This window comes from Mytilus californianus, unplaced genomic scaffold (genome assembly GCF_021869535.1).
Source record: "Mytilus californianus isolate M0D057914Y unplaced genomic scaffold, xbMytCali1.0.p SCAF_2, whole genome shotgun sequence".
In the NCBI taxonomy this organism is placed as follows: domain Eukaryota; kingdom Metazoa; phylum Mollusca; class Bivalvia; order Mytilida; family Mytilidae; genus Mytilus; species Mytilus californianus.
Window position 1 is genome coordinate 78,757,166 of NW_026262668.1, and position 21,023 is coordinate 78,778,188.

Consider the following 21,023-nt stretch of genomic DNA (forward strand, 5'->3'; position numbering starts at 1 on the left):
TCACCAAAAATCAGCAAGGATTAGAATAAGTTGGAACATCTTCGTCTTTGATGTAGCATTTTTACATCGGTTGACCGTGAGGGCATTCCGGTGTATTGCTGTCGCCTAGATTTCCATTACGTAACTTTCGTGTTGGGATTTTAACCGATCTATAAACATGATAAATACGCGGACATTATCGAGTGCAAAATAACATTCCTTATCGCTTGTTGTAAATTCATTTTTTCAATGGATACTCCTAAAAATATTTTTTTAGAACATAAATTAATAATATGAAAATGTTTTGTCGTTAGAAATATATATATAAGTAAAAAATATTTAATATCTATGCAAACGTACAGAAAATGTGTGTTAACGCATGCGGAAGAATATCTCAAGGACGTTTGCAATCTCCCATGCAGAGTTATCAGTCCTCGCTCTCTCTCAAGGACCGATAACTCTGCATGGGAGATTGAAAGTTTGGCGGGAAAATATTAATGCCTACTCAAATCCAATCTATTAGAAAAATCGAATTATTACAGAAGAGTGTCCACCATGCACTTGCACTGCACTATTATTAATATAGTAGAATAGAATGATATACAAATGGATGAAAATTATATATACATGTAACTGTAATATACAAATATTAATATAATATATAACAACAAACCAGAGTATACTGATTTGTATCACTTCAATATCATATTTATTACGGTGAGGTTGAATTCCCTGTCATTTATTTATCCTCCACGCACGAACTTGTCTAAGAAAAACAATTATATCTGTACATTAACCTCACTTTCAAGTATAGAGATGTGATTTTTTTTCTGAGACAAGTGCTTGTGACCATCCACAAGAACTTGCAGTCATCCGATGTTCAGTACTTCAGTACTTTGATTGAATTCGAAATAGGGACGTGAAACCCGATCATATACAGTTTGTAGAAAATACGTACTAGAAATATTGTTCATTTGGTTTACTCTAAATTTGAATGAAATATTATCCACTGGGTGTTACGTAAGCAGCAAGCAATCATATTTCGTTTTGATGAACATGTATATACATTACCACTCTATAACATAATTGACTGTGCATGATAACTTGATTTTTTTTACAATTAGGAGGCAAAATAGTATTAAATTACAAAATATATAAGAGTGTCGCTTCTTTCTATCAATAAACATTCTATTTCATTTAACAGATTTTCATGGAATAGTATAACAAAGTAAGTTAATAAATAAAATTTATTATGTAATTACAAAGTTAAGAATGTTTCTAAAGTTCAAATGTTAGAATGTTCATAAATCGTCTCTCAAGTTCAAATGTTCGAAAGTTTACAAATGGTCACACGGACACGTGATCGTATAGAGTTATAATTTCGATCCTGACTAGAATGAATTCGGATGGTAAGTGAATTAATTCCAGCCTACCCACGAGGGGGAGACCTGATGGAATCTTTTGTTTATTTTTCTTTCCTAGTATTTATATACGGTCAGTCTTACTGGTCAGTCTGTGTAGTGGTATTAATTTGCTGCAGGATACTTGTATCAGCGTAATTGAAGTCAAAACGGATTGTATAATAATGTGTAGAGTCTATTAATGAAACACACATTTGTCTGTATGTAATGAAATACTGTTACAAATTGTCCAAATCTTATTTTAATACGATTGTCAAAATAATTGTAACACCACTTGTATAGTCTGTTAATGCATTACACATTTGTCGTTATGTTATTAAATAATGTTCTAACCCGCATTGTGTTACATTATGTTGTGTTACAATAGTATGATTCTTCTTTCCCATCTTTGTAGCATTATGGTAAATGTTTGTCATTCGATAACCGGTTTTCAAGGTCTGCCTATGCATATTCCTTTGGCAGTAGCAGTATGACGTTTTATTGACATCAAATCCATTCCAAGAATAGCTGCAGCCATCAAACAAAGGCAGACGATACCTCCGATTCCCAGTGACCGCGACGATAGTCTTTCATCCGATGCAGACACATGTTTCCTGACATAGGAGGATAACAGTTTTTTGTCGACTTTTAGTTCCTTTTCTAATTTCTTAAGAGATGATAAAAGAAGATCATGCAATTCGTCTACTGTGTAATTTGATCCATTCTTAACTGGAGAACATGGACACTGACAAAGCCTGGTTTCTAAAAAAGTATGTCTTTCAATAATTAATTAAAATACACTACAATTGTGATATATTAGGAAATCAGTTATTAAATGCATTATGAATTAGAAATTACTGAAAAACTAAGGTTTCCTCTCCCTCAGGCAAAGTTAACCTTAGATGGATTTGTCTATTATTTTAGGTCCCTTTTATTCATATAGCTTTTCAACTCTGTCTGACACATAGCTGATTACGTATGCAGGATTTTATACGCCCGTCTTTAAAGATCATTTTGACGGGACGTATTATGGTATACCATTGTCCGTCCGGTCGTCCGGCCGTCCGTCGTCAACACTTCGGACAATAACTCAAAAACGCTTTCACCAGTTTTCATGAAACTTTGGTGAATTGTTTATATGTATTGACGTTTACTAAGCTCTCTTTCGATTTTTATAAGTTTTAGATTTTACGTTTCCGAGTTATGGGATTTTATTCATAAAACATGGGAGATTTTCCAGTTTTCTGACTATTACTAAAAAATGCTTTGAGGAATTTTAATGGAACTTTTGATAATTGTTTACATATATTGACATAAGTTCCCTTTCGACTTACAAAATTTTTCTGATTTTACGTTTTAGAATATCCGGACTTAATTCATAAAAAAGGTTTTTTTTTCCAATTTTCGGACAATAACTCATAAACAGTTTGAGCAGTTATTATAAAACTTTGGTAACTTGTTTATATCTATTGAAATACGCTCCCCTTTGTTTTTTGTTTTTCATAAATTTCTGATATGACATTGCGGAGTTATGAAATGCATCTTCCGGTCCCGAGTCAACTCGTAAGTAGCTGTTTAATGTCATATTCACTGATTTTTATTACTCTAAAAATTTGCCCAATTGTTTAATCGAAATCATGTTTATATTAAATTATTTCCTAAATCTTCTGCCATTTAGCACTGTTTTACATGAACCGCGACCACAAACATCGTTCTGTAGTTTAAGGGAGATAAATGGCATAATTGAACCAGTCTAAGAGACGACAGCAGTTTACAAAGTACAAATCTCATAAATCCTTGAATAAAAAAACAATCAAGATTAAAAACAAAAAAAGGATTCGCATACACTCCAAAAGGATCGAGATCTGCTGGCCATGCGAAACCACACTCAGTCAAAATCAGAAATAGGACAAATACGACTGTCCTGTTATCTATGATATAAGAAAGCGAAAACGTGTCGGAAGTGAGTTAAGACACAGATACGTCGTATCGGTCAAACAATTCGTGATGATGACCGTTAAACTTATCAAGAGTCAATTGTATTCGTTTTTCTTCATAACTCTGTTGTAAAAGTTTGTGTGTCAGAGGCATACTCATGTAAATGAAGTCCGTAAAGTGAATAACTGCATGAGTGTAACGTATCCAGAACATACTTTCGCTGGAATAATTCAATCATAAAAGGTTTAAAGTCGTGTGTTGATGCTATTCAACCTTCGTTGTCAACGAATATGGTTCTACTTATTTGAGTATATTTTTCATTTTGTTCCTTCACTTTCTGGTAATTTTTGTGTCTTTTATTGGTATATAAATGAAAGAAGATGGTTAATAATAAAATTCTGATGCAAGAAGGATTTCGTAGTTGCTGATGCTGTGACATTATCTAATTTCTGTACAATATCTTAAGCTAAGCTGTGAATGCTATAGAGGGGGCCGGAAAACGGAACGTGAAAAGAAATAATAAAAAAGAGACATCGATTAATCTCAATTTAATACGAGTTTAATTTTTGCATAAGAAATATTGAAATGATAAATATGATTTATGAACAGAACATACATGTACTTAACTGATAAATCAACATATGATATACCGGGTAAGAGATGGCGTTGAGGTAAGATTACGAATTGATGAACACAAGGTTGTTGTTAGTTATATATACATGCTTTTGTTATTTGAAGTTTTTGGTATTTATTGCATATTTTTGTTACTCCTTGTTTTAAAGTGTGTTAACATGTTGCGTAAATACTTGTCTTTAATTGAGAGGGAATGTTAACTAAGGGTCTTTTGCAATGATGGGTTGCTATCTCATTCACTTGTACCCTACATTTTTTTTTCAAACTGATTTCATACCTGTTAACATTTTGATCTGAATTACACTTCCCTCTGCCCATCCAAATATGGAGGGTACAAGTGAATGAGATTATTTTACTAAAAAAAAACTTTCATATGAAAAATATATCAATTTCATATGAAAGTTTTTTTTTAGTAAAATATTTTCAATAACAAACAAGTATTCCAACATTAAGAGCGATTTAAGTCAATGAGTAAAAATATCGTAAAATAGGATTGAACAATGTTTTTCTTTGTGTTTATTTTCGGTTTAAATTGTTCAAACTCATCAACGCATACACTTACACTACATATATGCCAAACTCACAAACCTGTCTGGTAGCTGGTATACAGCTAAGTGGTAGCTCTATCTTCGAATTGATTGTAAACTTTGCATTTTCCCATAAAATCGAATAAGAGATCGAAGTGCAAATAGTAGAATATGATATTTTGACTTATTGTCAATAAATAAGTTAATGATAAACTTTCTGTTTGAATCAAAAGTGGTGTTTTACCAAATTAACATTTGTCATTTCCCACAAAAAATGTGTAACAATTTACCTGGGTCTTTCTTTTTTCAAGAAACAAAAATGAACTCGTTCGTTTTATTCGTATGTAAGTGTAGAATACGAACTTGTAACGGGCGGAGAAGTTGATTGTTCTAATACTATGTATTAAAAAGAGAGGCGAAAGATACCAAAGGGACATTCAAACTCATAAGTCGAAAATAAACTGACAACGCCATGGCTTAAAAAGAAAAAAAAAACAACAAACAATAGTACACAACACACAACATAGAAAACTAAAGACTGAGCAACACGAACCCCACCAAAAACTGGAGGTGATCTCAGATGCTCCGGAAGGGAGAGATTCATTGATTGCCAAAACGTCTAAAGTACCTTAGATTTCTTTTGGACTTAGCATTGCTAGCCACTCTACTTCTGGAGTAGGTAATTTTATAAAATCTTGGTCTAATTTTCAAGTAGAGTAGGTTGTATTAATTTCGAAATAGGTATCTTTGATATTTTTATGTCTAGCGATATAACGTTTTATGTATGAATACTTATGCAATGTGGGTACTTGTGTACGAGGACGTAAATATAGACCCAGTTCTTCCTCTTAGGTTATAATTTGTTGAATGTATAGATAGTTGAAATAACTTCGATGAATAGGGATGCTACTTGATTTAAAATTTCCGTTTAAACAATGTGATTTATCTTGCTACGTCGACTTCTATATGTTGAGATGAGCAGATGTGGATACAAAAGTTAAATAATTCAATCAGAATCGCGAGTATCATTTATAATAAAAATAGCATGTTTTGAAGGTACACGAAAGACATGATTGAATAAAGGATATGTTTTCTATAAAGACATAAGTTGGGATTGCAATGCAATTGTATGAAGAAGAAAAACCCACTGCATTTTCTATACAAACTCTTCTGTAGATCTTACCTGGACATTCATGTAAATGTTGGTTTACACTTGAAGTATTACAGTTACCTATAATAGATGGAACAATATTTGTTGAAATAAATTGAGTGTCAGTGTGTGCTTACAAATAAAAAAAACCCTGTATAGTTATGAAGAACAACAACTAAACTCGACATTTATATTTACACAAGTTTACCGACTATCAGTCGGAACACGAGATGCTGAAGCATTCGTCTGATCTGTTAGTTGTACTGGTGGTGTCCTATTCCGTATCGTTATAGTTTGAATTAGACTACATTCACATGGCGGGCTATACATGTACAGCACCAGACGCTTTCCCTCTTTCGACCCAGCCATACTCTGTTTGTAATTATTTTAATATTCAAAGAAAATATTCTTTTATACAGTTTATTCAAAGGATATTCATAGTCCAATTATACAGTATTTTGGTGTCGGCATGTCAAAATATTTATTGTTTAAAAGAAATAAAAATTTGTAGTAGAAAACTGAAGAAATAAAGGCCACTGTTATCATATTTTTATCTTATATATAAATTTTTTGTTTTTGGTCTGGAATTTGCAAATAAATTGGCCTCCATATTCACTTGAGATCTCCTTTTATCGATAGGCACATCTGATGGATTAAAGTTGATACCGTTTAATCACACCCTACATCGGTACAGTAGATGAAATTAGTAACACAGAGTCGAGTCAGTATTAACCAATGCTATATTTTTAATATTTGTTTATCTGTGAATACACACCTGCCATAAGAAAGTCAACTTCAAAATATTTCGAAAAAGTTAGATTTGAAACGTTTGTTGGACTTTGGCTTCCTGAAACAGACAATTTTACAATATTCATTTTTTTTTCAGTTCAAACCTTTTTTTAAGTCTATGTATTTGTATATCATACATTAACTAGCTAACAAATCGTTTACATTAAAATTCTATCATTCATGCTGAGTGACACTTCATTCGCGACCAAAAACCATGCCGAAGAAAAGCGGACAACATATCATGACCAAAATTAAATGAAAAGATGAAAAGACAAGCAAAACTCTGTAAATACATGTAACTGCACAAAAAAACTAAAGATTGAGCTCTTTGATAACCAAATCAATTACCGGACATGAACTCAGGTACACTGGGAGATTCAACTGATTTTGCTCCCAATGACATCAGTCTTATTACTCCTGTTAAGATACGTTGATCAATAAAAATGCTTGAAATCATGACTTTCGTAACGAATTTAGTTTATATTCAGACTCACTTTAAGACAACACATTATTTCCAAATTGGAAGTAACAATTAATTAACCAAAATAATGATTGTACCTAAATATATGTTTTTCCATTTAGAAATATATGAAGTTGTCGAATTGTCGTAGCCACAAACCAGACCTCATTTCATCGATAGGGACATCACCGAATGTTACATTTTTGTAATCTGACGGGTGTCACATGTAGAGCAAGATCTGCCTACCCTTCCGGAGCATATAAAATCAATGAAATGATGGAGTTCTCGTGCTCAGTCTCTAGTTTTCAATGTAGTATTTTATGGATTGTTGTTTTTTTTTTGCCCCGGTATTGTCGTTATTTTTCGACTTATGATTTATTTTGTTTCTTTGGTATCTTAGACTTTTTTGTAATTCTTGATGTATGACACTGTTTGGTAATTGATATGCCTTGGACAAATCATACTTTGTAAAAAAAAATCATGAAAATTCTCTGAAACTGGCATCATCATAATGCTTAATTTTATTTTATTGACAACATATTTGTTACATTAGACTAACGTGGTTTATCAACAGACAGTTTTACTATTGGAATCAACCCCTCTTCATGCCGAATTTCTTTCTTTCTTTATTTATTTGTATGATGCAGTCTTTTAAAAATTAAAAGGAGCTAGTTTTCCCCAAACTTCACGTTCCTTTATAAAGAGGATGTCCTCTCAGTGAAAATTCAAAGATTGGTGGCTATGTTTATCGCATCTTTCTCGTTGAATTTGAAATAAAGGATACATAGACGATACTATATTTTAGGGTTTGAAGTTACTATCATTATTTCCTTCTTGATATAGGGTTATTGCATGATCTAAAATCTATCCGAACGCGTCTATATACGATTGATTTACTGGCCATGAGCAGCATCCGGATGCTACTTATGGTGCAGGAACTGCTTCTTTTCGTTCACACGAGTTCATCACACTAGTAAACAAATTTTGATCTGAAACGGTCATTTTGATTCGAACAACCCTGAAAAGACTAAACATTTAATTATTATGTCATTGAGTCTTTCAGTAAATTTTCGTACAGATTCACTGCAGTAAATTCAGTACTGTTCAGACAATTCGCTTGCAGTCAATTAAGATCTGTTCAGTCTAAGTTCAGACTGTTCAGTAGATGTTATTTTCCTGTACACATCAACATCATACTGAATTGTCTGAAAAGCTCCTGAACAGTACTGAATTGACTAAAATTCACTTGCTAGTGTCAAGTTGAAATATTGTTTGTCTGCCCTTTTTCTAATTAACTGATTTTTTTATTACCCCCTTGGTATCGTCTCACCCATTTTGATACATGGAACTTTCTAGTTTTTTTAGTAGTGTTTTAAAATCATGGAAAGAAAACATGCTTTAAAATGATAAAATTTAGTAACACAAGATCAAGCGCCAAAAAAAACCCCCAAAACATGTTAAAGAGGGAGAAAAATCCTAAAAAATCCTCCTCCAGATAAAAAAAAGAAAAAAAAAAAGAAAAGAAAAATCGAACAAAGCCCAAAAGGGATTATTAAAGCAATGAAATGAAACATTGTAGTTAAATTGATTACTTCAATGTAAAAAAGTTACCTGTAAAACTAACGCCTTCAAATGAGTACACAAACTGTGGAGAATTTCCGTTGCCTTCTGTATAGTATATGCCAGCATAAATTGTGTCATTTCTTTCATTCATCCAAATAAACTCGTAGTTATAAAAAGTCCTGGAAATAAATTATTGTGTATACATTATATTCTTATACATCCTTGGCTTTCAAATATTCGGCTTTGTGAGTTCCTGGTGAAGGTACATCCGAAAAGGGGTTCGTACGCATATAATTTATAAAGTGTTGTTTTCATTTTTTTTTATATAGATCAATCAAATTCATGAAGAGCTGTATATTGATATTGGTAAACTGGATACCTGTAGCAACATTTACAGATTACTCCCTTCCATGCGCTAAAGTACAAATGCTTTCATATGATAATCCAAATTCAGTGAAGCTGAAATCTATCGAACTAACCCGATTCCCGTTTGGTATAATGCAGAGCCAAAGCAGTCTCTGTTTAGTGTGCATGCTCATTTTTATTTTAATCCCAAAACAATACACTTTTCTCGTATCAAACAAAATATTTTAATATCAGTCTCCGCTACTTGACCAAACAGAAAAGTTTTCTGGTGCTTATTCTTTAAGGCAATCATGATATGGTTTGTTTATACAAAAAATACGAAAAAGAGAAAAATACAGGCTTCTGCCAACTTTGTTTGGCTACAAGAAAGGAAATATCTCTATTCTTAATTACTTTATACTTTTTATGGTTTGTTATCGTAAGGGCGGTTTTCAAAATAGCAGGAAAATAGTTAAACTTATATAAAGGATTTAGAGGTCAAAAGAAAGTAAATGCGATTAGATAAAAGAACTAATTAATTGCAACAATAGCACGCGATTTTTTTCTAACATCAATCCGTCTTTTTCTAACGTCAATTTGTCTTTTTCTAACGTCAATTTGTCTTTTTCTAACGTCAATTTGTGTTTTTCTAACGTCAATGTGTCTTTCTGTAACGTTAAATCCTTCTTTTAATGTTAAATTGCTGACTATCCGGGGGAGGACATTTTAGCGCATTGATAGGACATTATAGCGCCAAAGTAAAGCCCTTTTTAGTGACATATTTTTTAACCATTTTAGCGAAAAGTGAAATTATCAAAGCCAATTGTAGCGACGGAAATTTATTTATTGTAGAAAAAAAATTCTAATAGTTTCAAGACAGCACAATATGTATAGATTATTACATGGCATTTTTCATATCAGACCCTTTATCGGCCCTAGGTCATGATATCAGCCCAAGAGCCGCAGGCTCGAGGGCTGATATCATGAACGAGGGCCGATAAAGGGTCTGATATGATAAATGACATGTAATTATCTTTTTATCATATACTTCAACAGAAGAAATACAGACAAGAACTATTAATTAAAATTTTGTCTTTCCATGAATTTTTAGGTAATAATTTACAGACAACCAAATACAAATTTCTTAACTTTATTTGTTTTTATTGATATTACAAGCATTTTATTCATCTTGTCACAACAATTATCATGTTCTTAGGTTGAAATTTGCTCCTCAACCATTTTGTGAAAAGTCTTAAATCACTTGCGGTTTTCCGCACTGTGTTGCCGTTTTCGAACAAATTTCCGGAAATGCACGAAGTTGCATGTGATAAACGTCACGGAAATTAACGGAAAGGTATGTGATAACATTCCGGAAGCAGTCAATAAAGGTTCCTTTATCAGCCCGCTGAGGAAATTCTTAGGAATCTGATCAATAAACCTGGTAATCCTTTCATAGCCTTTTAATATTTTTAAATGTTATTGAACTGTAAAATTTTAGTAATATTTTATACAAGTATATGATAAGAAAAAATATTATATCCATAAAAATACAGCACTAAAAGTTAACTCAAAAAGTTCAATTGTCAATTTATGTCCCAATTAACGTACGTAACGTAATTTTAACGATTTTGTTCTATTCCGGATTATAACATTTTGACTGAGTGTGGATTCGCATTGCGGATGGTGCATTCATAGCACGATATGCTTACAATATCAACGCACACGGTTTCACCCCTTTTGGAGTTCATGCAATTCCCGCAACTTTTTGTATATAACATTTTGACGTCTTGATTTATGAGATTTAAACATCAGTAAACCTCTGTTGTTTAAATATATCCAATAATAAAATAAAAAAGCATACACTCGTACAAATCCGTTACATATATGACACAGTATCCGTAGTACTATGAACACCCGTGAGACTGTGCCTAGACACGATTCGCAAAACAAACTACATAAGTCATTTCGTTTAGTAATTTAAGCATAATCTTAATTTGTCTTGTTTCGTATGGAAAGCGACAGCTGAAAAAATCGAATTTGTGCACTTGTGCAAGGTAGGTAAATCGAAAGTGATCAGAAGAAGCGAGTCAAACTCGACTTTTAATGTTCACAGTTAAAATAAGTGTCCTCGAAATTACATTGCATATCTCCATTTACGATTTATCAAAGTTTTTCATCGGTCACTTACAAATCGGTCACATGTATGAACCCGTTTTACTATACAAATTTATAAGACTGGAAACAAATATTGTACATTGAGGCGATTAATTTTTCAGGATAATCCATTCGTACGTAAGTTCATATAAATAAGATAATATTGATCAAAATTACTTCTACAACCAACTTTGCTAAACGGCGATAGCCATTACTTTATAAAAGATGAATCTGCTTTATTTTAAAATATTGCACGGTTTTGCCTTATGTTGGTAGCAATAATTTTATCGGTTATCAACTAAACGCTTAGAAGATTGCCATTACTCTTTGATTATAAATAGAAGGAGGTGTGAGGTATGAATATTCACGAATTCCTATAATGAAACAGTGGATTAAACTAAAAACATGTACTTGTTTACAAACTTGGAAGTTATTGAATAGTTTCAAGAAATGGGAGATAATGCTTTTATTTAGTGCCATAATAGATACTAGGAGTTATTGAACTAAAAGAAATGATAAAATACAATTTTACTTAATTAAGTTGGCAGAAACTTTAAGGAGATATAGGAAATTTAAATAAACTTATCAGTTGATAAATTTCGGTAATGTAGAAAATTATTTAAAAATTGGTAGTTGAATTAAAACCCCAATAATAATGATAGAGTTGTCTCATTTTTTGTCACATCCTGAATTTCCTTACCATATAGAACTAGCTTATACAAACTTTGAATTTAATAAAAATTTCGATACAGTCATCATATAGACAATCTGGTTATTGCTTTATATATACAAATAATGAGATGTGGTATTCCACTGGAGACAACTTTCCACAATAGACCAAATGAGATGTGGTATTCCACTGGAGACAACTTTCCACAATAGACCAAATGAGATGTGGTAGTCCACTGGAGACAACTTTCCACAATAGACCAAATGAGATGTGGTAGTCCCCTGGAGACAACTTTCCACAATAGACCAAATGAGATGTGGTATTCCACTGGAGACAACTTTCCACAATAGACCAAATGAGATGTGGTATTCCACTGGAGACAACTTTCCACAATAGACCAAATGAGATGTGGTATTCCACTGGAGACAACTTTCCACAATAGACCAAATGAGATGTGGTATTCCAATGGAGACAATTTTCCACAATAGACCAAATGAGATGTGGTATTCCACTGGAGACAATTTTCCACAATAGACCAAATGAGATGTGGTATTCCACTGGAGACAATTTTCCACAATAGACCAAATGAGATGTGGTATTCCACTGGAGACAACTTTCCACAATAGACCAAATGAGATGTGGTATTCCACTGGAGACAATTTTCGACAATAGACCAAATGTCAAGGATGTAAACAACTATAAGTCATTTATATTTTTTAAGTTAACATGCTAGTACTAATATATGAGATTACATTGATTTTACAGGATTTATTCATTTGCTATCTTTAATGAGTGTTTTATTACATACATCAAAGTTAGCATATCCGTTCATACAGAACAAAGAACCAAACTCGAGTGAAATTATAGCAACTTATCAACGAATTTATGAATAAAAGATGTCTACTCCTTTGAACAACAGTAACATCTGTCAAAATGAATCCATAGATTGTATAATTCACTCAATTTCATACATTTTTATTTGCATATGTTATAAGTTTTAAAGGCGACATGAAAGCACACGAAGATGCCCATATTTATGCAAGAAGCACAATCGTCTTTTAGGCAAAATGTGCTTCATTGTACTTCAATGGCATTCATAATCACTTATAATAACTGTATAAAATATATCTAACTTTCGTATGACAATGTTTTTTAATTGTCACATGCAGTCATTTTCAATGGAATTCTATGTATATATGTAAGCCTCAGATCTGTGTATGGCTTCAAAACTGTGTCCGTTTCTCAAATCTGTGCCCCATCGTTACGTCAATCGCTAATCTATGTCCGTTGAAAAAAGATACGGCCTCAAATCTGTGTCCTTTTCTTAAATCTTTTTCCAGTTTGTTTCGCCATGCGCAAATATATGGCCGTCTAATAAGTATGGCCTTATAGGATTTTTGTTTTATTAAGTAATTTCCCATAATTCAATGTTAATTAAGTTGGGATGTGTTCTCCATGTATGTGCTTAAAAATTTTACATGCGTTTGTAATTATTGTATGATTTACATTTTATTGTAAAACTACAACATTTTTAAATTGTTTCCTTTCTTGATCCCGTGTTTAATTGTTCTGCAGTAATTAACGTTACTTCCCTTTACTCATTACGTCTTGATAACAAATACGAAATATAAGTTAATAAACAAACTGAGACAAAATGACATCTGTATACAAGCAACTAAAGATACATGTACGGCCTTCAGCAATGAATTAAACATATTCTGTATCGTACGCTATAAACACATACACCTATTTACAAACGTTTTGTTCAATGTTTAAATGTATAGGTACCAATTAAAAATGTTTAGGGTATAATTTATTGTGTTTAGCAACGACATTTTGTGCAACTATCTTATTAAAAAAGATTTTTTTTCTGGTGAAACTATTCCTGTTTCGAATCTATGTTTTTTTTTAAATCCATTGTGTACTCGGGTTATTCAGTGTGCACCACATTTTTGATGTTATTTATATTATTGGCATATTTAAAGGACATAAATTTGGAACGTCTATGACGCAATATAAAAAAGGACATAGATTTGAGACTGGACATAGATTTGAGGCTTACATATATTTTGGTCTTTGTATGAACTGTGTGATTTAAGTTTATCATAGTATGATGGTAACATAGTAATATGTATAATTTGTTAAGTATACTTGATGATGAAATTATCAGTTGATGGGGGTATATACCGCCAGGTATAGTCCGCATTCCTCGACAACCATTCCCCAATTTTCAATGTGGTAGGATTGGCATACTTTAGATTGAACTTTATATCGTCAAAAAGTACATATATCTGAAAAAGTAAAAGCAGAAATAGAATGATAAAAATTTTAAATATAATCATTAAGTATTAAAACTGCTGGAAAATAAGCAAATATTTCCAAACCATTTGCAAGAAAATAAACTTAAAAGGCAGTCTGGATATTAACTAACTCAATACAGTATCAATTCTAAATTGACAATTTGAGAAAACTTGATATTGTCCTCAGTTAAGGATTTTGCGCACAAAAGCATACTAAATAAAAAAAGGATTGAAAAAATCACAAGGTATGCTAGTTTGGTCTTACAGCCGAGATACAGCTAAGGTCTGCGTAATCTATATAATCATGCCGGTAAAGTCCACTTGTACTGTAAGTACCACAATGAACTTGTTCCATATTCCAAAAGTCCATTACACGTATACCACTTCCATTGTCCATTTTAAGGACAGGGAACAAATTACCTGCAGATACAGAAAATATCATTTGTTAAACATAGATATAGAATACTTCCTGAACTTGAATATTTTCTATTGAGGTCAATCTATTTACTAACAGGAAGCCTAGTTGTTTTCCTTGATTGAGCATAAAGTTTTTATTTCCGCCAACAAATAACATAGCCACCATGGCTGAAAATGGGACATACGGGTAAAATTCATATATTGTCTGATATCTTAAAAACATACAGCTACAAAAATGATCAGAATGTCAAGATCTACCGTTTTTTATGCCCCACCTACGATAGTAGTAGGGGCATTATGTTTTCTGGTCTGTGCGTCCGTTCGTTCGTCCGTACGTCTGTCTGTCCCGCTTCTGGTTAAAGTTTTTGGTCAAGGTAGTTTTTGATGAAGTTGAAGTCCAATCAACTTGAAACTTAGTAAACATGTTCCCTATGATATGATTTTTTATAATTTTAATGCCAAATTAGAGTTTTGACTCCAATTTCAAGGTCCACTGAACATAGAAAATTTTAGTGCGAGTAGGACATCCGTGTACTATGAACACATTCTTGTTTTGCTTATTTTCGAGTGTTTGCAAATCATCTAGAAAACTATTGTAGATAGATAGAAACTGTACAAGCAAAAAAGGATCAGCCATACAAGATATACGAAGATACACAATAACCAAAACTATTCGACTTCTTAAGGGAGTAATTGTTCTTAATTGACGATTTTTGACTTACTTTCAAGTTTTTTGCCATTATCTCGAAAATTTCGATAGATATGGAGAAATTGTAAACATAAAAAATGAACAGCAATACAAGAAATTTTTTTGACCGGTGTGCGATTCAGGCTTATAAGAGTCTCTTGTATTATTTTCCGCCCTCTTTTCGAAAAATCGTGACATTTCAAAATGATATTCTGTATCAAGTATCGAGCACAGTCACGTTAACATCGACCCTAGCAGACCGATCTATTTTACTGCATTTCATTTTACCGAAACAATTTAATGAATCCTAATAGAAGTTAACTCTACTAGAAATCTTAACAAGCTCAGTCAAACACCAAAACTCCAAAATTGTAATACCTGACGATCTAAGATCTTCACCATTGGTTTTATTGATACCAGTCAATGACAAAGGTCAATAGTCAATGGTCAAAGTCCCCGTAATCGTTCTACTATAGACCTTGTTATGAGATGAACTATGAAACCGCTTTAGTAAGAGAAAAAGCTAATTGTGGAAAGTTTTTGGGACATCAAGCAACAGTTTCGTTGTTTGAAAAGCTACTACCACTCCGTTAGGGTGATTATCCCCGTCGATGGTTCCACTAATGTCGTAAGTATCAGTTATTCGGAAATTCTATTTTAACGGTATCTATGATCTTTACTATTCGACATATAGTGACTTTTCACATTAGATCATGTTATGCGAGGACCTCGGAAACCATAATAGTTAGAAATTAATGAATGGCGAAAAAATTGCAAGTTTATTATGTTGGAACCGAGGAGGTACGACCCCTCTGCCAGGGATATAACCCCAATCAAAAATTCCAGAGATATCGTGAATGGCCATAACTCGACAACTGCTAGTCCTCGCGAACTAAAGTTTTCGTCATTAGACCCCTTAATAGGTGACCCTGGTAAGGCCAAGTTCAGAAGTTAGGGTCACAGTGACATTCCAGATTTGACTTTTTTAGGTAAATATGTCGCAAACCGTATCCGTAATTAGTGATAAAGAAAAGATAAATGGAAAATTGATAGAGACATCAATCGGTAACTTCATGAAAGTTTGACAGAATATTACGACAGTGATAATCCCCATCGCTTTCGTAAGTGATCGAAACTCGGAAACTATAATTCTAAAGGATCAAGTGACTTCACAATATGAGTCCTTGTCATGTGACCTAAATACAGGTAAAAAGATCAAAGGTAAAGGTCACCTCTGTAAAACTTGATGTACTTTTATGTTTTGGAAAGTTCCCAGCTACCATTTACTAGTACATGGAGACGTATAATGTAATTAAGTACAGTTTTCAACCAAAAAAAGGTTTTTATCGGGTGACAAAAATACATAACAAACATATACCTATCGAGTAGTCTCATGATACAATTTCAACCAAATAGGACACTTCTTGTGTAGAAAAATCCCATTCCAGCCATTCCAGTTTACTAAAGGACCTATCAACCGCGTATCAACCATCAACTTGCTCGATATGTCTTTGTCTATAGTCGCGTTTTAGGTTTTAATGAACGTAATTTATGTATAACTGGTGAATTATCAAGTCATGGAATTCGTTACAATAAACTAATTAAAATTCTTTCATTAATACAAAGATTTCGTAAGGAAGTATGGCTGTACAAACTTATTTTTACGGTAATGGTGTTTATAGGGCCCGTACATTAAGGTACGATCTATGTAAACCAATTGATCCTTGGAATAAACTTATTCTTAAAGGTTATCAGATTTACACAGTTGTGATGTCTTTAGAATAGAGGCAAAAGATACCAAAGGGACATTAAAATGCATAAGTCGGAAATAAACTGACAACGCCATGGTTAAAAAAGAAAAATACAAACAGACAAACAACAGTACACAAAACACAACATAAAAAATTAAAGACTGATCAACAAGAACCCGCCATAAACTGGGGGTGATCTTAGGTCCTCCAGATGGGTAAGCAGATCCTGTTCCACATGTGGCACCCGTCATGTTGATCATGTTTAGTACAAACTCGGTGATAAGCCTAATTGCGTAGGTCACATTCGGGATAAAGGGGACATGATTGTAGTTACGATAATTGGAACATATCCGTTGTCATCTGTGAAACAGATATTCCATAACGGTCAACCAACTCGTGATGGCGTCCGTAAAATTTACGAAGGGTTGATTTCAACTTCACCACTTGGAACTCTTGGTTTAATAGCTTCCTTGTGAGCAGCAACCCTATATCAAGGAAATCATGAAATGAAATACAAGCCCTGGAATATCGTATCGACTAGGAGATATATACTCCGTATGCAGGAGCTGCTGGAATGTTGCTACATAGAAATGGAAAGTTCACAATTGAGAAGCTGAAATCATCTCTTTTGTCGTAAAGTTTTGTTTTCAACCAATCATCATTGTCAGGTTCTAGATGTAAGTCAAGATATGAGGAAGACTCAACTGTATCTGTTGTATCCTTTATCTCAAGTTCGATGAGATAAATGCGTTCAGCAAAGTCACCAAATGTTGAATTATTTAGTGAGAGAACATCATCTATATAACGGAAAGTGAAGTTAAAGGATACTGCTAACTTCTTTTTTTTCTTCCGAAGAAGTTCCTGTATGAAGTCATTCCTGTATTTGGTACTAACATTGATTTTGATTTTTGAAAAGTTAAAGCATAACTAAATATATATTGCTATTGCTGTATTTGTACAGTTATGAGAACTCATGATCTTGCATCCTGTCGATAATGTTTACTTAGATTTTGGCATTGCACACGGTAATGCGTTTCTCAGACTGTTTATGACGTCTTTACACTAAAGCCGTTGGAAGTGTACTGATTGATACTTTAGTCTGAGAGTACATTTTTTATTTGTTACTTTAAAATTAGCTTTGAACTAGCTTTCAGTAGCAGCGAGTACTCTTATATCGGTGCTTTGTGTCTATTTTTTTATGTTTATTGTTTTTGTGCCTCGTACCGATCTTTTGAGTTAAGCCAATTACGACTATATTTTACAGTTTGTTCTTATGCTGTTACACAAATTTATGAGATAAGGGGAGCTTTGATTGTTCACAAACATGTTTAACTCCGCCACATTCGTTATGTGCCCGTCCCAAGCTAGGAGCCTGTAGTTCAGATGTTGTCGTTGGTTCATGTCTTTCATATTTGTTTTTTGTAAATTGTTTTGATAGTCTTCTCGTTTGAATTATTTCACATTGTCCTGTCGGGTTCTTTTATAGCCGACTGTACGGTAAGGGGTTTTCGTAATGTTGAAGGCCGCACGGTTGCCTATAATTGCTTGTATTGCCATTTTAACTCTGGTGGATAGTTGTCTCATTGACAATCATACCACATCTCCTTATTATTACATGTTTTGAATTATCAGTGTGTGAGCTATCAAAGTACCTAATAACCAAAAAATTTAAAGGTCACTACCGTAATGGTAAACGCTTTTCCAATGTTTATTCTAAAAACGTTAAATACTTTCTACTTGTTCTCTGCATAGATAGTCCTTTAATGTGTGTTTCGTCGTCATTCCAATCATGTTTGTTGCTACGTTAAGATTCTCATTACATAATAATCAAATATGAATCCATTACTGAAAATGGAATTTTAGAAATTAACGACTCCAAAATCGATTTTACAATCCTATATTAATCAAACCGAACAACAGCCCGTTGTAGTGTTTCTAAAATAATCAATAGTGTATAACAATTTCATGATCTTATCCGACATTCCTTGAATATATAGATTGAATTCAATTTGTATTAAAATATATTTCATTCAGTTCTTATTGCGTAATGTTGTGAAAAATATTTAAGTCTTAATCTTAATGCATTCAACAGATCCGTTACGTGAATATCGTGTTGATTTCTTAAGAGAATAAAACTGTACAAAATACTTTACCTTATTAATATATAGAATAGGTAGACGTCAGACAAATTCAGTTTAGATATTGGAAACAATTGTTCTGCTGCAGCAGTTTAGAACGTTGATAAAAAAAAAACGATGGAGCCAGAGGAAAAACATTCATTAAGTCGATATGACTTTTTATTTAAATTCTTTTAACAGGAACGAAATTATATAATTTTCTACTTTTGTTTTGCACCAATTGCAAGAAATATTTTTTTACACACTTTACATGTAGGTTGACCAATATTTGATTTAAGGACAAAGGTTCTGTCCGCAGTAAAAGAGGGTCTTCAGAAATACTGTGGAACTGTTTACTCGCGTAGTGGTATTAGCCACATGTGGATTCTAAAAAACTCTAAAGAACTCCTGGAAAATTTTAATCTCGATCTTTCTTTGAAATTAGTTCTATCAAAACTTATGATTTTTCAACCCTGTTTACCACTATTCCCCATGTGAAATTGAAAAATCGTCTAAAAGAAATAATCCACAATACTTTTCAACATAAAAATGGTACCTTACGCTATAAATTTATTACTTTGGGATACCATACGGCATATTTTGTTAATAGTGAAAAAAAAAAAATATGATACACAGAAGAACAAGTGATTAGTATGTTGGAGTTTCTTATTGACAACATATTTGTTGAATTTGGAGGTAGACTTTTTCAACAAATTGTCGGCATTCCTATAGGAACGAACTGCGCGCCTCTCTTTGCCGACCTCTTCTTATTTTCATATGAGTCAGAGTTTCTTCAGACACCTGTCAAAAACAAGAAGATCAAAGAAGCCAGATCATTTAATTTCACATTCAGATATATTGATGATGTTCTTTCCATTAACAATCAAAACTTTTCTGATTGGGTTCCATTAATATATCCTCCAGAACTAGAAATTTAAGAAACAACAGACACGGCTTCCTCTGTCTCATTTTTTGACTTATACCTCGAATTTGACATAAGCGGTCATCTCAGTACAAGAATCTATGACAAACGAACGATTTTAATTTTGAAATTATCAATTTCCCCCACCTTAGTAGCAATATACCAACTTCACCTGCATATTGCACCTGTATACATTTCCCAACTCATTCGATATTCAAGAGCTTGCAGCTGCTACTCAGACTTTGTTCAACGTCACCAGTTTCTAAGCAGAAAGTTGATGAACCAGGGGTATGACAAAGAACGTCTCGTCCTTTTTCTAAAAAAAGTTCATCGGAAGATACCAAGATCTTGTTGATAAATATTCCGTATCAACTTCACAAATAATACACGATGGTCTTGAAGTATAGATTATAGGTACTGACGTTGTTTATCACCTTAATAACGTGTTATATTATTCTTCTATTTGTCTTTGTAAATTATTACTTTTACTATTTAGTCTATTTTTGGTAATATCCATTTGACGTGGCTCGGTACTTGTACATCCCGTCATTGTGTTATTGCGCTATGGTAAATTTTTGTATTCTTCTCTTTCGTTTTTGCTAATGTGCTTTGTCAATATGCCATTTTGTTTTTCTTTGTTGGCATATTTGCTTGATTTTGTAGTGATTTATTTGACGTGGCTCGGTACTTGTAAATCCCGTCATTGTGTTGTGCTATGGTAATTTTTTGTATTCTTGTCTTTCGTTTTTGCTAATTTTTTTTTGTCTATAATAAGCCTTTTTGTTTGTCTTTGTTGACATATTTGCTTGTTTATTGTAGTGATTAAGTTTATAACGCAGTTTTGACTGCTGTACCCGTATTTTTGACATTTTTACCTATTATGTCGGTTTGTTTTGTTCATACATCGTTGTCAATATAATGGAATTCTATGCGACTGTCATACAAGTGAGAGGATTAGCTAGCTATAAAACCAGGTTTAATCCACCCAAGAAAATGCCTGTACCAAGTCAGGAATATGAAAGTTGTTATCCATTCGTTTGATGTGTTTGAGCTTTTGAATTTTCCATTTACTTAGGGACTTTCTGTTTAGAATTTTCCTCGGAGTTGGTTTTTTTTTTGTAATTTTACTTTTTTCATAAGAGCAATTAAAAAAAAGTTTGAATAAAGAATTAATTTACTATCTGACTTAACAGTTAATGCATATAATACATTACGAGAAT

At 32.8% G+C, this 21,023-nt stretch overlaps 1 protein-coding gene across 1 annotated transcript; it reads right to left on the reverse strand.

Annotated features, from left to right (window-relative positions):
- Positions 1-1,268: 1,268 nt before the first annotated feature.
- On the reverse strand, positions 1,269-8,615 carry LOC127728265 (uncharacterized). The gene is made up of 4 exons (XM_052235551.1): positions 8,488-8,615; positions 6,403-6,474; positions 5,661-5,708; positions 1,269-2,141 (listed from the first exon to the last, which is right to left on the reverse strand). The coding sequence occupies exons 1-4, from the start codon at positions 8,588-8,590 to the stop codon at positions 1,831-1,833; spliced, it is 534 nt and encodes a 177-aa protein (XP_052091511.1). The 5' UTR covers positions 8,591-8,615; the 3' UTR covers positions 1,269-1,830.
- Between the last annotated feature and the right edge of the window lie 12,408 nt (positions 8,616-21,023).

Coding starts and splice junctions, on each gene's coding strand:
- LOC127728265 (XM_052235551.1), bottom strand. CDS start 8,590: ATGAATGAAAGAAATGACACAATTTATGCTGGCATATACTATACAGAA. Junction 6,475..8,487: donor TGAAGGCGTTAGTTTTACAG/GTAACTTTTTTA, acceptor TGTCTGTTTCAG/GAAGCCAAAGTCCAACAAAC. Junction 5,709..6,402: donor AGTTGACTTTCTTATGGCAG/GTGTGTATTCAC, acceptor CATCTATTATAG/GTAACTGTAATACTTCAAGT.